The 16087-nt window shown below is 44.5% G+C and overlaps 1 protein-coding gene across 1 annotated transcript in view; it reads left to right on the forward strand.

Moving 5' to 3' along the window:
* The window catches only part of LOC144145378 (neprilysin-1-like), a 145950-nt gene that overhangs the window by 84655 nt on the left and 45208 nt on the right, over positions 1 to 16087 (forward strand). Inside the window, exons 7-9 of the mRNA XM_077676965.1 lie at positions 2674 to 2868; positions 4415 to 4501; positions 9756 to 9886. Of these exons, the coding sequence (XP_077533091.1) occupies positions 2674 to 2868; positions 4415 to 4501; positions 9756 to 9886 (413 nt within the window). The remainder of the gene's footprint in view (positions 1 to 2673; positions 2869 to 4414; positions 4502 to 9755; positions 9887 to 16087) is intronic.

The following is a 16087-nucleotide window of genomic DNA, read 5'->3' on the forward strand; positions in this document are numbered from 1 at the left end:
ATAATTGCTGGAATTGACACACAAAAAACAAATACAAGAAAAAAAATACCTATTTATAAACGTGAACTAAGGAAATGTAATACAGCATCTTACTTGACTCCCCTACAAAAAAAAACAAAATAAACAAAGCCTCGAAACGAACGACGTAAACGCAAAAAAAATTGAAAAACGACCATCCGTGGAAAGCGCTGCATGTGCACTGAACGGTAGAATAGGTGAAATATACACATTTCACCATTATACAGGGTGATCAAAGTTAAGTCGACAGGTGTTTTTTACATTAGGTGATTAGATTTACGTGAATACCACCTCTAGAATGAGGTTATGCGCTAAGGGAGACAGAGAATGAGAAAGAGAATGAGACACAGAATGAGAATGAGGAGGAGAAACTGAACCGTCGAACTGTTAATGAATAGGCTATTGTTCAATAGTCATCAAAGGTTTGTACTATTCCTTGCCTTATGATAAGCTGCTTGAATGCCTTGCAGACAGAGCACTGATTGCGTGGTCCAGTACACGTCACTGATCCCGCAGGTGTCCCTGCAGATGCTTTCCTAGAGTTACGAAATTTTCATTTCGGGTCAACCCTTCCTAAAAAATATGGCCGCTGTTATATTCAAAAACAGGGAGTGGGTACTGTTTTTTGTTTAGCCACTGTTCTAAACACATTGTGTTTTTCCCACTAGCCCTCCTTCAGTTTCGGGCCTGCTAGAATGATTTAATTTTGTCGAAGTCTTTAGGCGACAATTTTTTAGTATTTTCTGATAACAGTATTGATAATTACCCTTTCGTTATATTAATGATATTAGACTTGTTTGCATTTTTCACTTTTTAAGTGGTGACAGGTTAAGCTCCACCGAACACCAGGCTGCAATTCCTTTTCTGTGAAACATTTAATTTTCCGACTAAAATTTATGTTGGGCGTACCACTTCCAGGCGAACAAGGCATGTGTATTTTCGGATACGGCTCACTCTGAGGAGAAGAAAAGGGATATCACTAACCCATGTTATAGGAATGCCTTCAAGAATCGAGCCGCCATTTCATATGCAAAGTAGCCCTAATGGATCAAAATGATTGCTTAAGGCTGCCTATCGTGCGGAAATTATCTCATGTGCAGCCGAAAGTACACATAAGAACAAAAACACAAAACAGTTTAGATTGTTTACCGCGGTAAGGCGAGTTTTTGGAGTGATAGCTCGGTCTCTGCCCTAAAATCCCGCAGTAAACGCGCGCACAACTGAAGATGAGTGAAGACCTCTTTATATTATTTTCCGATGGCCCTAACCCCTACCCTTTCCCTGCCTCGCACCCGTCCCCTTGGGATTAACGAGCGATGAAACGATTTTCCCACAGTAGCACATTAAACGCTGGCTTCACCATTGGTGAGCTCAAATGTCACTTTGATGCTACTAGGATGTGAAAGAACGCCGCATTTTCTGTGTTTCTAAACGGGCCTTTGCTCCCGATTTCCGGTCAGATAATGGAGATAAAGAAGTAATAGTAATTTGATAATTGACAACAGAGGGCAGATTTTTAAAAAATACGGCTGATTATATCATCATAAAAGTTGTTTTCAAGGATGTATTTCAATGTATTCACTATGCCGAAAGAGTAAAACTTTCATCGACGCCCAGTTAGTGTGTGCAAAAAAACATCAGAACATTTTGTACAATGCATATTCTGAGTGCTGTAAGCAGTTCTGCTGCCGTGCGGTCAGCAATATATCGGCAAAACCGGCCACTGAGAAAACACGGACTGAGTGTTTGCACCGACCGCGACGGCCATTCGTCGGTTTAAAGCTACAATTGGGGCGTCGTACCATCGTTTCAACCCCGTGCTATCCGAGTGAGACGTCGAAAGAAATCTTAACCAGAGATGAATGCGGTACATTTGGTTGTTACAGCAAGGTAGACTAGAATGAGTGTGTCATCACTAGTCCTGCCGGTAAAAGATCAATAGTACTCCGCGTTCCTGCTGCACGTCGGTATTGGTGGTGAGGGAGCGCAAATGTTGGGAACATGATCATTATCATCATCGCCGTCATCGTCTCCGTCGTATATCCGCATGTCTTTCACTTAAACCTAGTTGCAACCTAGTGTGTGGTGTTTCTTTTCTTCTTCTTCGTTTCCGTGCGTTGTGAATGTTTTATAATTGCATCACCAACTTGCCCAGGCCTCCGTACTGATCTTCGAGAACATCCTCATCACGTTGCTGAGCCTCCTGCCAGATAAACTCAATTGTAACCATCTGGTTCTTCATCGCCACTGGTACCGGGAGAAATGAAGTCTTTAGTGCAATTGCAACTGTGCGTAGCTCCCGAGCGCAGTTAAGAATGGGGTTCCTGCTGTGAACGATAACTTTATTGCGAGGATTTGTTTTTTCCATGTTTATGGTGACCCTGTAGATAAAAATTCTGGTGGTGTGTATGCAAGAACTGGAAAACAAGAAAGAAGTGCTTCGGGGGTTGGACCGTCGGTGTTGGAAATTTGCGCAAGGTCTATAATAATTTTTGTGTTTGCAAGCCGACACACTAACATCATGAATAAATTATGTTAATACTTCTAATCCTGTAATTATTCATGGAAAATATCACGTTTTATTCAAATTTGGGTGTACAGTGGGTGGGTACAGTTTTGTGTAATGCGTTAAATAGAAAGCATTTTCTTTTTCAGATGAATCAGATCTCCTTCAGCACTGTGGGTCGGAATCAGCTGATCCAACCACACAAAGAAGAAAATCGTGACATAATTACCGCCTACAAAAAACTCATTAAAGCAGCAATACAATTTTTTAAACCTAATATTACCGAAGATCAAGCGACGCGACTTGCGGACACCATTGTCGAATTTGAAGGAGAATTGGCTAATGTGAGTGTTTAAGATGGCACTTCATTTTTCTAAAGCATATCGATGTTCGGCTTAGAGAAAGTTATTTGCTATTTCTTTGGCACGTGAAGTGCGTTCTGAGTATTTTTTTACCTTATCAGCATATCTAGATTACGCTGTCTTATAATGCTGTTCTCGCACTTTCTCCATGTCGAAGAGAACAATTCGAACATGTGGAACGAGCCCTCAAGAACGGCGCTCTTGAACACAACCTCTCAATTGCTGAGCCAGATAATCTCTTGTATGTGACAAATGGGGAGCCAATAAAAGCGCCGAGAGAAACCAAAACTCGTGAGGAAGGGCAGAAATAACCATGCGGTTGTTCAGCGTTGTTCTCTCTCGCTTGCAAACATTCCCTGATAGTATCACGAACGCATGCTTTCGTAATGCCATTGTTATCAGCTATGCCATTCAGCACAACGTGTCACTTAGTAACCCCTAGAAGTGACTGCATTGTCATTTTTGCAAATGGCCTGGTTTCGTAGGTTTACTTAGCGAAACGTACAACGCGGCGATGCCCAGATGAAACGGTTCTTCTTCACATCATTCCTTATGCTTCCCTTGAACGCCTATCCCTATTATGTACTTCCTGGACATGTGCACGCCGTCCCAGTGGCATATTTTGGAAACAGCCGAAGCTATACGGTCAAGTAGCAGTAGCGAAGCATGTGCTCCCTTACGGACAAGTCTGTTAATCACATCTCCTGGCTAACATTTACTTTATCCCTTTTTGTGTTATCTCTGGGTTTTCTATGCCTTTTTCTTAAGCTCAGTAGAGTGGCTTCTGAGTTGTACCTCGGTTAGGAAAATCTTTCTATTACTTCAAAACTCTGTAACAAGCGCGTTTTCCTACATTAAAATATTATCAATTTACGTGAATATGGTGAAGACTACAGCAGACAGAACCACACACCTGTAAGCGGCTGAGGAGAACGACATCCCGGGCAAGAGTACCAGTTTCATAGCCACAAAATCCATTCCGTGAAGCTACTTGTTTTCTCAGCCTATGCTTAAAACAAGGACAGCAACAGCTCTACTGTAAATAAATAAAGGGAAATTAGCACTAGTACCACTGATACCGCCAGTACGAAGCACTTCTTTAAAGCTCTGAAGTTTAGCTCACATTCTTGACATAACCAGAGTTGCCAAGCAATAAAACTAAGGCACCTCGTGAACCCTGACGAAATTAGTAATTTTTGGTTAGAGGAAACAACATGTGGACATGGCAAATGCAAATAGGTACCAGTGATTGTCCGTAATATGCAGGCGTACAAAACACCCAATATTCCCTTTTCAGAAAATTTTGTATCGTACTCGCGGAGATACGACTGCAATATCGAGCTCGGTAGTCAGTTTGTCTTTAATTCTAAAGTCCTGTAGTTGCCGAGTGTAGCACAAATTGATGAATTCACATACATTTAGGTTTGAAATTATTGTTTCATGCTGTTCTATAGTTCAAGTATTTACATGTACGTAGCTGCTGCTCAGCGTACGTCAGTGCAGTGGCATTGTGTTTTTTTTTTCACAGCTCACTGCACCACCAGAAGAACGACGAGATATCCTTGCGTTGTACCACAGATTAAAAGTGCAAGAATTGCAAGCTAATTATTCTCATGTAAGTCAGTTTAACGCAAAAAATTATTCATTCCAAAGAAAAACTAACAGTACCTTGGTTTTTTCTTTGATAATTTTGTATGCGTACTGTCCTGTCTTCAGGACGAGGCTTCTTATTTGAAGTGTGAATAATATCTGCACGAGTCCGCTTCAGCCTACCGATGCTCTGAGTGTTTGGTTGTTCTACCGTTTGTACAACACGAAGAAAAGTATCGCATAGCTTCTAACCTAAAGCAGAAACTGTTCGACGAGTTTTCTTACCACCTCAATTCTCTTACGGTTCCCTAACGTAAAACTTTCTCTTGCAGATTCACAGTTTTTTATATCTTGACTTGTGTTCAGTCACTGTAAGAACAAGAAACCGCACAATGCGTATACAAAATGTAAATGTGGTCTGACAGTCAAGCGGCTTGTAACTTTCGATAATGATTACATCAATCTTCTCAAAAAATATTCGATGAGGCCAAGGCCTGACGTCAGAAATACCTTTTGCAGGCAACCACATGCCAAATCGCGCACAAGTAGGCACGGACATTAATTTGTTCGAACATACTCCCAATTCATCCGAGATTTCCGGAGAGCGGCCGTAGTTTTGGTAGGCACGGTTCTGGACATTTTACGTCTAAAGACAGAATACCAGTTGGTCGTCCGGCAGAACCAATAAAACACCACTAAACTCATAGAATTATCCCGCAGGAATCAAAAGTCAATGTAAAACTTTTAGTTTCTTTAGAAATTAATTCTGCTGACAATACAACACGCATTATTCGGAATGGCGAGCTGCGCCACATAGCATGGTGATCATCGAAGCCCAAACGCTCCGGAAACCAAATGAATGAAATCAAAAGCCAATAAGTGTGGTATCAATTATATGAAAGCAGTATATAATACATATATCAGTAATTAGAATGGTTGGTTTGGTTAAACACCGGTATTCAGTTTACGTTTGTTAACCGGTGTTCGAAAAAAAGTAGGGCCAATGTGCGACCCCCGGGAACCTGTTTCTTTTTTTTTTGGAAGTGGTTTTCGGTACCACCACGGCAAACGACCGGCCACAGAGCATTTGTTTTCTTGTGGTCGCTGCTTTAATGAGAGATACCCCGAGATAAATTATTAATAAATGGAAATCAGCGTATTTAGTAGGCCGGTTTTCAGTAATGTTGCAAAATCTATATGACGAGCGCTAACGCGTAATACGTGAAATTAAGGCAGTTCCATTCGGGAGACGGAAGAAATGTGGTAAGAACAAACCAAATCCTATCACAAACCAAATTCATCAATGAAAGCGAATTTGTATTGCGCGTTAGCCTAGTTTGTAAAATTGAGTTGTAGATTAATGCACATTAGATTCCCTTGTTGTGAATCAGGTAAAATCAAGATTTTAGGCTCGCTGGCTTTGATCGTTCTTCAAGGCCACAATGCCAAGCTTTTAGATGCTAAGCTCTACTACGTAGCACCTTTCAAGGTCATTCATTGAATCACAATGACCTTAAGCCGCAGGCGGGCAAGGTGCTCCTTTCTTTCCTATCATTTCGGTTAATGGAACATTCACCACTGCGCCACCCTGGGACTGGGGAAGTGTAAAACGGTTGCTTTGCCTGCCCGCATCACCCAGCGGCAGCTCGGCCTTCTAAGCGCGCTACGGACTACGAGCGTGTTGAGCGACTCATATAGGAAAGCAGTGCGCTGACTCAGCTCTTAGGAACAAAACCATAGAAACGCACCTATACGCACATGAAAGCGCTGCTGTGCCGGTTTCGTTGCCAGTAATTTTCAGAGAACAGAACAAGCGTTCAGGGGAAGTAATCCAGGTGCTCACAATTGACCGACCAATTGAAAGCTGTGCCAGCATTCCTTCGGTTGCGCTTTCGCCAAAATAAATATATTACCCGGAGCGACGTGAAGACACCCGAGAGCGAAATTTTAAGTGTTTAGGTGTGGCTTTGTTGTCCTTTCTCCTGCACGCCTCAGGTTTTACATGTCATCTTTGTTTCACTAAAAATCATTTACAGCCAAGCGGGTTGTCCTGCCTTTTCTTTCTTGGGTGTCCTCCTCTATATGCGCTCTTAACCCTTACAAAATGACCACCAACTAACTCACCAAGCTATCCTTTGTCGTCTCATAGTTACGAGGGCACTTACACGTGCTGCGTCGGAAGTAGTGAACGAGAAACCGTTTCTGTTCAATTGCCCAACGTGTCCCGTCAGGATAAGCATCATCTTTTTCTTTTACGTCTTTTTCACCTCTCAGTTTCCATGGCAGAGAGGCTTGCCCAGACGCCTAAAATTCCCGTAATGTGAAGGCTTTTTACGTACCGAGCAACGTCAAACACGTGGTAAAGTCGGCCACCAAGTTAGAAAAATCCCGCCATCTCCACGAAGTGAATGATGATGAGAGGGGCGAAGCTAAAATGCTTATCGGTAAAACCGTGAAACATTCGCCCACACATCATATAAAGACTCCACACGTCAAGCTTTCCACCGCTCCGTTGACAAGCCCGTCGACGACGTCGATGTTGTGGTGATTATGTAGGGCTTGTATGGGACGATGAGAATCTCCATGGGTAAGTTGCCGAATTCGGTGTGTGACATTTTAGCCACCTTGGCCGTCTCCTTCTGCAGAGTGCCTTGTGTCGCGTACCCCCGGTGCGTGTCTTCAGCTCGCAGGCGACGAACGACAACCTGTCCTTCTTCCTCTCCTCCTTGTTGCGTAGCAACGATTGCGTTTAATGTTATGACCTCTTTGGCCAATCTTTGATTGGCCAATTCCTAGGGGGATCCTGCCACAATCATCATCAATGTGCCGTCTACGGCCCGGACAGGGCCCGAGCAAGAGGAGCTTCGCCCCTAAAAATGACGGAAGCCATGGCTAGGGTCTGCGCAAGTGCCGCAAAACGATGCGAGTCCCAGGGTGTGACAACATGCCCGTGGTATGCGGGTATGCTTACGGTGGGAAGCGACAGCTGATGCGCAGATTCCAGTTTAGTGGCGATGTTTTGATCAATCGTGATAATGTATCAACTAGCTCAAAACACCGCCTTAGCTAAGCCTGCTCCCGATCTTGTCTACGAACTTTGCCTCTTCCCGATCTTCCCTACGTTTGCTCTCGACGGTTGCCTCCCACACCTCAACAATGCTCTAAACATCTGTTAACTTGCGCGCTCCGCACCTTGGCCGCATGGCGATTTTGACCGATAGGCTGCAGATTCAAGAGAACAAAAGTTGCGAGAAATTTCGTGCCCTTCCGAATTGGATATGCTAAACATCTCTGCTTTTTAACGCGATAGCTTTATTAGCCTCATTTCTCCATTTCCCCGTGGCTGCTAGCCGTCCGCCATCAGCCGTGCTCAATAAGCGTCCGCGCAAATACGTCATAGCTGCCAACCTGAAGCTACGGCAGAGATAGTGAGAGGCGAGTGCTCGCCTACATCCGGAATATTTGTGCAGCCGCAATTCAAGTGTGGAAAGGGGGACAATTATAGTGCGGTGCAAACGAAAGAACAAGCACTCACATCAGGTGCCACGCCTGCGCAGTGATGTGCAGTAATGCCTCGTTATAACGAAACCACTTTACTCGAAATATCGCATTATTCGAAATGTATTCTGGTACCAACGCTAACGCACGCATTTTAGGCCGCATTACTCGAAGCGCACAAAGACCCCGCTTAGAGCGAAGTGGCGAGCGGAGGCATCGCCGAGCGGTGGCCACCCAGCGGCGAGTCAAGCGGGTTAACAAGATGGCGTTTCCCCAGCGATTTTCTCGAGCCGGTCATGGTCGATTCGCGTCATACGAGGTTACAAAAACAGTCCAAATGCGTAGTAGGCTGACTAAATGTTGTTCTTGTTGTTGAATGTTATTGTTGTTCAAATGGTCAATGGCGTGGACGCGAGGGTGCGGGAACACTGACACTCGAAGGGTAGAATTAGCAGTGTCGTTGACAGCGAGGCGAAGAAAAAAATTTTGTTTTGTAAACTTCACGACTGCACACCCCGGAAAAAAATTGTCGTGTGACTCAGCAAAACCCTAGTGCAGAACGGGTGAATTTTAAGCATTAATCGTCGTTTTGTGAGCTCAACAGAAACAACCTCGGGCTCGAGCCACAGAATTTGCGACGCTTTCCCGCGCGAAACTCGCGTAGCGTTCCGTGACGCCCCCCTCCCCCCTCACCCCTAAAGTGGTCACTTCCTTTTACTACTCAGTCGCTCTGCAGTCTGCGAGTCGTTCGGACGCCAGTTACTGCTTGGTCAAATTTGTGAAGGGGTGGCTGGCACCCTGCAAGGACATGAAACAGCCAAAGCTCACTGCCTTTTTTTTTTTATTTTGATTGATTGTGGGGTTTAACGCGCCGACGCAACGCAGGCGATGAGGCGCGCCGTAGTGGAGGGCTCCGGATTAATTTTGACCACCTGGGGATCTTTATCGTGCACCGAAATCTCGCACACACGGGCGTTTTTGCTTTTCGCCTCCATCAGAAAAGCGGCCGCCGCGGCCGGGATTCGAACCCGCGACCTCGTGCTCAGCAGCGCAACGCCTTAGCCACTGAGCCACCGCGGCGGGTTCACTGCCTTTTTTGCACCTGAATAAAGTTTTGCTTCACTTAATACTTTGTGTTTTGATTCCTCGTAGTTATGGCGCAATTAAAGTTTGACTACTTTCGTTTTTCTCGAGTCGTCGCTAATATCGAAATACCGCTTATAACAAAATTTCCGCCATCCTGCTGACTTCGTTATAAGGAGGGATCACTGTACATCCTACCCCTTGTCGGAGGTAGCATGCTCGGCAGACACGGCCGCTAGCTGTGCCCGCAACGGACACCACCACACCAAAGTTCCTGTCCACCGGAAGGTAAAAAACTTAAATTTCCGGTGATTCTCGTCCGGACGCTAAGCCTGCGCTTTAAGGCGTGCAGTAGTGGAGCCACAAATTGGTGCCGCAGTGATCTGCGTGGCAAATTGTTCTGATTTGCTATCCCTGAGGTATAATTCGTCAAAAAAGAGCTACATCGAAATATACGTATGAAGTCGCTGTTACTTTTACATTGTATCACAAGAGAATTTTTTCTCGTGCTGAAGGACGACCGTTAGGCCCGAATTAGGCACCTGTTTAACTTCACACGTATACCATTTCACAAAATAGTCACTTGTTGGTGAAGCCGGAAATGCCCTGCCAAGTAATTCGGCACTAAAGACGTAGAGTTATATCTTCCCGGCTTTTGCACGGAAATGCAGTGAACCAAAACATGCACTTTTTTCCAGTTCCCTCTCTTAGAATTATTGAACCGGGAGTTCACGATGATTAACATGACGCTAAACGAAAGCGAGGTACTGGAAATGTACGCTTTGCAGTACTACCACAAACTGGTACCCTTTCTGCAGCAAGCTAACAGGTAACAATATTTTTCGCATTACTCAAGTACGTGTTTTCTTCATAGCATGTCGCTCCGGGAAAATATCGTTGTGGTGTTGAGACTTTTTGTTATTTATTTCCGAAATTCAAATGGTAAGCAAAGGCGTTAATCAGACTAAACCATACATTACCGAAAAGTATTATTAGTGATTGAAGTGATCTTTCGTGCAAGGGGAATTAAGAATTACGCAGTCGACATTGCGTCACCCGTACTTATTCTACTGTCGCGCCAATTCATTGTGAACTTGTGCATCTAATCTATGCAGGCGGTGCTGATATGGTAAAATTCACCATTGCCTCAATTATTCAAAGGTTCATTCAAATGCCGCACCCATAATTTTCGTGCAGCAATGCAGGGGCACATAGAGAAACAATTAGGCTAACGACAAAAAAAGCGGTATTCGATAAAGCAAGACAATCTAGATAGAGCAAGACTCAAAGCAAGACAATCTTTGCAGAATACCTGAAGCGCCGTAAACGGCGCAAAGTAGCGCCGACATTTCGCACTCCATATGGTACAGTGAAATCTCGCTAATTCGACCCCTGTTATTTCAGAAAATCTGTTAATTAGACCTGCGTTCGTGGTACCTACAATTATCTGCAGGAGTCTGCGGAGCAGAACACTCGTTAATTGGGCTCAGTTTTAGCGCGCAACGGTTAATTCGACCTGACATCGCATCCTGAGAGCTCGCCAACGAAATGCGCAGAGAGCAAAAAAGAAAAAAAAAACTGCCAAGGGCGCCACTGTACAGGTGAAAAAAAGATGCCGCATAGGCTAACCGCATGCTCATCGGCATCATCCGAAACACGTAGATGTATTGGCTAGGTTTTGCAAGCTGCCGCCCGATACAGAGGGTTAAGCCACTACCACTCATTGATCCGCAAGGAAAGCGCGTTTGATGGCGACTGCCGCGGTCGAAACCTGGGTGCAATGCTCGCTTTGTCGCCTTTGTGCAGTCGTGTCGTAGACATATTCCCATCTTCAGCAAGTCTCGTTTTGGCGTGTATCCTCGTTATTGCTTTCCTTCCATGATTCGCATGGTGCGTGTGTGTGGTGTGTGTGCCACGCGAGGAAATTTCCGCATTTTTGTTGTTCATTTATTATTTGGATAATCGGATGAGCTGACAATTTTTGGGATCCCACCAGTGTTAAATAACGAACGTTTACTGTACAACTGAGGGCCCAGTGTGGAATAAGATCCCCTTAGCGCGGTTGTTATATCGGGCAGGATGTTTTGTATATATAAAGCTGAACTTTGTTATAACGAACACTGATGTAACGAATTACCGGCTATAACGAACTAAATACGAACTTTGGTTGGTTACGCTTTATTTCAACGACACATGTTCTCTTATAACAAAACTAAAAGCGGGATAGCCGCGAGTGATATCGGATATAACGAAGAATTGTTTAACCAGGAGGCTGAGCAGCTACTTGTAAAAACCCTCCGTAGTCCGAAACTGCAGAATTATAAAGGCCCTTTTGTTCGTGGACGCAGTAGAAAACTCCATCCTGTTCAGTCATGTCAGTAGCCACCAGATCAAGGTGACATCCATCATCTAATAAAGACGCATGCTCGTTTTGTCAAGTGAACTTCGTTCTATTGTACTTTCACTTACTCGTGTTTATTTTCATTGAGCTGCAAATGCAACAAAGAGAAAAGCAAGGGTTACCTTGTTTATGGTGTGTTGGAAGCGTAAAAAATTCATTTTGGTATTGAATATTCTTCCGCAAACACGATTGTCAAATGTTTAGAGCCGAAATTTTAAGCTAGTGTTACAACGAATATCGGATATAACAAACTAATTTGTTGTCCCCATGGTACCCAGCAAAGAGACTTGCCTTCGTCAGCGCAACCCCTCACCTGGCTGGCATGCTTTATATAGGGGTAGGTCCCCAGGTAAGAGGAGAGAAAGAAGTGGAATTGAGAAAGCGGATCGGTTTGGGAGTATGTAGGGGGAGATATTGAGGAGGAATGAATGTTGTATAGCGCGAGCCGCGACGTCGTTAAGAGGGAAGTCAGCCGGGGGTTGATATTCAGGGAAATTCTTGGAGAGAAAAGATGCGAGGGTGTTTGTTGCTCCGCCGCGCGTCCCACAGAAAGGTCATCAGAAACGCCCGAAGCAGAACAGGCGGTGAGTGGAGTCCTGATAAGAAACTATCTGCAAGCCTCAGGTCAAAAGAAAAGGTAGAAAATGGGGGAATAGCTAGGTCCAGGAAAAAAGAAAAAAAAGTAGAAAGAACCACACACACACACACACACACACACACAAAAGAAAAACCAATAACCGCACGACTGAAATGGCACGTGCCGCCAACAGCAACATTCGTAGAACAGGCCTTTCCTGAAATTCAAAAACGGAAAGATAAAGTTAGAGGGACCTAAGGGGCACAATACAAGGCGGAGCAAAAAAGACAGAAAAAAATAAAATAAAATGGAATTCCAGAGAAAAGGTTGGAGGGATGCCTGCGCGTACTAAACTGGAAGCTAAGGTACGAAAACAAAAGGAATTAGTTGATCACATAAAGAGCAGAGGGAGAGGTCATATTCTTTGGATAAGGTGCACGAAAGACAGTGCCTAATGCTGTATTCACTGTGAATATCGCAAGGATTACAAGTTGCCCCTAGACGCATAATTCCAGCAGGTCCATTGAGTGCAATTTGTGCAGTAAGTAGGATTCTGGGTATTTTGTGTCCCTAGGAGACTTAAAGTTTTACTGAAGTATATACAGCTTAAGGTCATCAAAATTGGGGCCTGGTTGGTTGAAATTCTGCGCTACAGCTATGGAGGCTTTGCTAAGAGTGTCTGCCCGATGACAGTTAAGCTCATAGCTCATAGCTCGACTCGTTTCGCCTATATACTCTTTGTGACCCATTAAGCATTCCAACATATACACAATGTTAGATGAAGTGGATGGTTTCTACCTTGTTCGAAGTTCTCTTTTCTTATATACATATATGTATATATATATATATATATATATATATATATATATATATATATATATATATATATATATATATATATATATATATATATATATATATATATATTGTAGCGAGAGTAATGATCAGACCCAACAAGCCATCAAGCCATCAGGGTATGCGTCTCACTACCATAGACAATATAGAAATATGTCCCATCTACACACGGGGATATGCGCCAAAGAGGTGTCAGGGAAGACGATGAACTTAAGGAGTGGATGCGCCACAAATGAGCTTGGTGATGTCAACCATAGAGTTTCCTACACTACAAAGTTCCTACACTAGAGTTTCCTACACTACACTACACTACAAAATACACTACAGAGGAATATGGCTATAGCGTTTATGCGGCTCACATCAAGGCTGTCTGCGTTGTCATAGACCACCATTACACCCTGCGCTCGCTTTAGTTTCATCATTAGATTGGATTGAAACGTTTTAGTGACCGCAAATTTAAACAAAGTGCCACAGAAACGCAATGAATAGTTGGCAGTTATATAAGTGAAAAATAAATCAGGATCTTCTAAAAGTAAGCAAGAAAGAAGTTTACCGCTACCATTATTTTACCATTATTTCATATAATAGGTTGTTTGAAGAGTTTGGAAAGTTTTTTGAGCGTGCCTATGAAAATGTCGCCTTTGTGGTGAACCGGTGCACCGACCGTCAGCTACAGTTTAACAATAAAAAAGAAAACGTGGAGATAAACAGTCGTGGACGATGACAAGGTAGCTAAGACACAGGCACCCGTATCTGTTGTATTTGTCCTTGTCGAAGTACGTTTTGTTTCTTTTTTGTTCAGCTACACATTTCGAGGCGCCGTATTACCCGCCCAGTCATACGTCCTTCGACTGCGACATGACCAACATCAGTATACGACCACGCACTGCCAACGGTACCACCGAACACGGCTACCACAGAACAGTGAAGATTGCGGCTTCCTCGTAGTTCGTAGACGTGTTAATGCATAGTGAAGAAAGCAAGTCCCCTAAACTGCTTAAGAATCCAATTGTCATACCAAGAACAAGACAAAAGGGGGGGGGGGTCTTTTCATAAACCCTCATGAAGACATGGATTAGCAGGCGCAGTTTCATCTCTAGTATACTTACTAAGAAACTCTTTGATCTCAACGCTCGGACCAACTTTCCCATCGGCTTTGCCCCTGCGAATAAACTGCCTCAACTGGCCACCGACGAGTCGGCTGCTTCTTGACAAGTGGTAGACTTCAGGAGTTTCGATCCCACCTTGGAGCTTCGAACCCGGACGCTACCCCCAATATAAGAGAGACCAGTCAGCCCATGATCTGCGCGGGCTGCATGCGCCAGTGGGACCGGGCATAGTTTAGCGGTACAGACGACAGCGACGCCGAAGACTGTCTTGCTTCTCACGAACGTCTGAGCGCGTATAATAGGTGGGACGATAATTCCAAGCTTTGCAACGTCGCCTTCTCTCTACCCAAGTCGCGGAAACGTGGTACAACAAGAGGGAAACCGATCTACGCCCGCGGTCTACGTTCTGTACTTACTTCATTAGAGTTTTCGGCCAACCTGCTGTACGAAAACTTCGCGCCGAACAGCCTTTACGTGCACCTGGCCAGCAGGCTGGCGAGACGTTCACCAGCTATACCGAAGATGTCATTGACCTGTGCAAAGGCGTTGACCCCTCCGTGACGGAAGCTGACAAGGTCCGGAACATCTTAAGAGGCCTTGACGACGACGCTTTCCAGATGCTCTCTGCTAGAGACCCCAAAGCTATTGAGGTTGTCGTCAGCTTGTGTCAGAGTTTTGTGGAACAAAACTGTGGAACAAAACTGTGGAACAAAGCCGTAGAACATGTGGAAGAAGAGGTAAAGGTGTCTACTGGATTTTGCAGAGGTAATGTCCCGTGTAGGCCACATTCAAGCACAGCCTATGCAGAATAGCTTCCTCAGGCTTGCTGAGCCGAGGTGGCATTCTGAAGGGGCACTTAGGATCAATTGCTTGAAGAGGTGCGTATTGCGGATTATGAATGCGTTCTACGGGGAGCGATCGGAAGAATGTTGCAGGAATGATAATGATGGTGACGATATTACAGTAGATTATGACAACAATAATAGCAATGATAGAACTGATAAATAATTACATTACTCATAATCGCGTTGTTTTCTGACTTGTTTATGCGAACCCAAAAAACGCAAGAGCATTTTCTCACTTCAGTGAGCCGAAAAATTAACTCATGATCCTCAATCAAAGTTTACTTACTGTCCTATAGGGTGGCGGCCATCCCACACCGCTTCTCCTTTTACATCCGCGACTAATTTATGCGATCCCAAAAAGCGCAAGAGCATTTTCTCACTAGAGTGAGCGAAAACTAAATTCACTAATGATACTTAATCGAAATTAATTTAAGGTCGTATAGTGGGGTGGCCGTTCCGCACCGACCCACCCTTCAAATCGGCGAATGTGCTCTTGGTGAATATGTTGAGGAGAGGGTGATGTGTATATGCGCCATCCGATGATCTGCAAGCGCGCCCTTGTGTCCGTGCTGTGAGATGTACTTTTAAGCTGTTTTGGCCTCATCACAAATTTTGTCGAAGGCTTTGGTAAGGTCCAACCCTACAGTGACGTGGTTGTCCAGTTGTGAGCATCCCTGGCCATCAATATTATGGTGCTTGAAGCCAAGCGTCCTGTCTTCTGTGGAAAATTTGGAACGGGAGCCAATCATTGTTTGGGTGAAGAGTTGGCACTACTCTATGCAAATGTTCATTAGCCGTCCCTGAAATACGTGTTCCAACAATTTGCCCGCACGGGTGGGGGGGGGGGGAAGTGAAAGGTCTCAGGTTTCCAAGCTGTGGGTGTTTCCAAGGGGTCAGAATAAGCGTTATCTTAGCAGTCTTCCTGTCAGCCGGGATAGGCCGGTTTTCTAGCAGTGAATAAAGTACCCCGTAAGAGCTTCAATGGAGCTATCATCCATGTTTTGCAGAGTAGTTTTAGTAACCCCATCGCGTCCATGAGGAAGATTTGACCCGCAGTTCGCGTATAGCGGGCCAAACATACGCTTTCGCTATGGGGTGGTCGGTGTCTGCATTCATAGCGCCGGTATAAGAGGGCAGACGGTCTAAGGTGTATGATATACACCCAGTCTGCACGTCCTTCAGTATTTCATTGTCACTTCCATCACGGGAGTGTGGGACAGCTCGAAGGCATTCACCCTGAGAG

The sequence above is a fragment of the Haemaphysalis longicornis genome, unplaced genomic scaffold (assembly GCF_048455015.1).
Source record: "Haemaphysalis longicornis isolate Haplotype H1 unplaced genomic scaffold, Haemaphysalis longicornis Haplotype H1 scaffold_7, whole genome shotgun sequence".
NCBI classification, from domain to species: Eukaryota; Metazoa; Arthropoda; class Arachnida; order Ixodida; family Ixodidae; genus Haemaphysalis; species Haemaphysalis longicornis.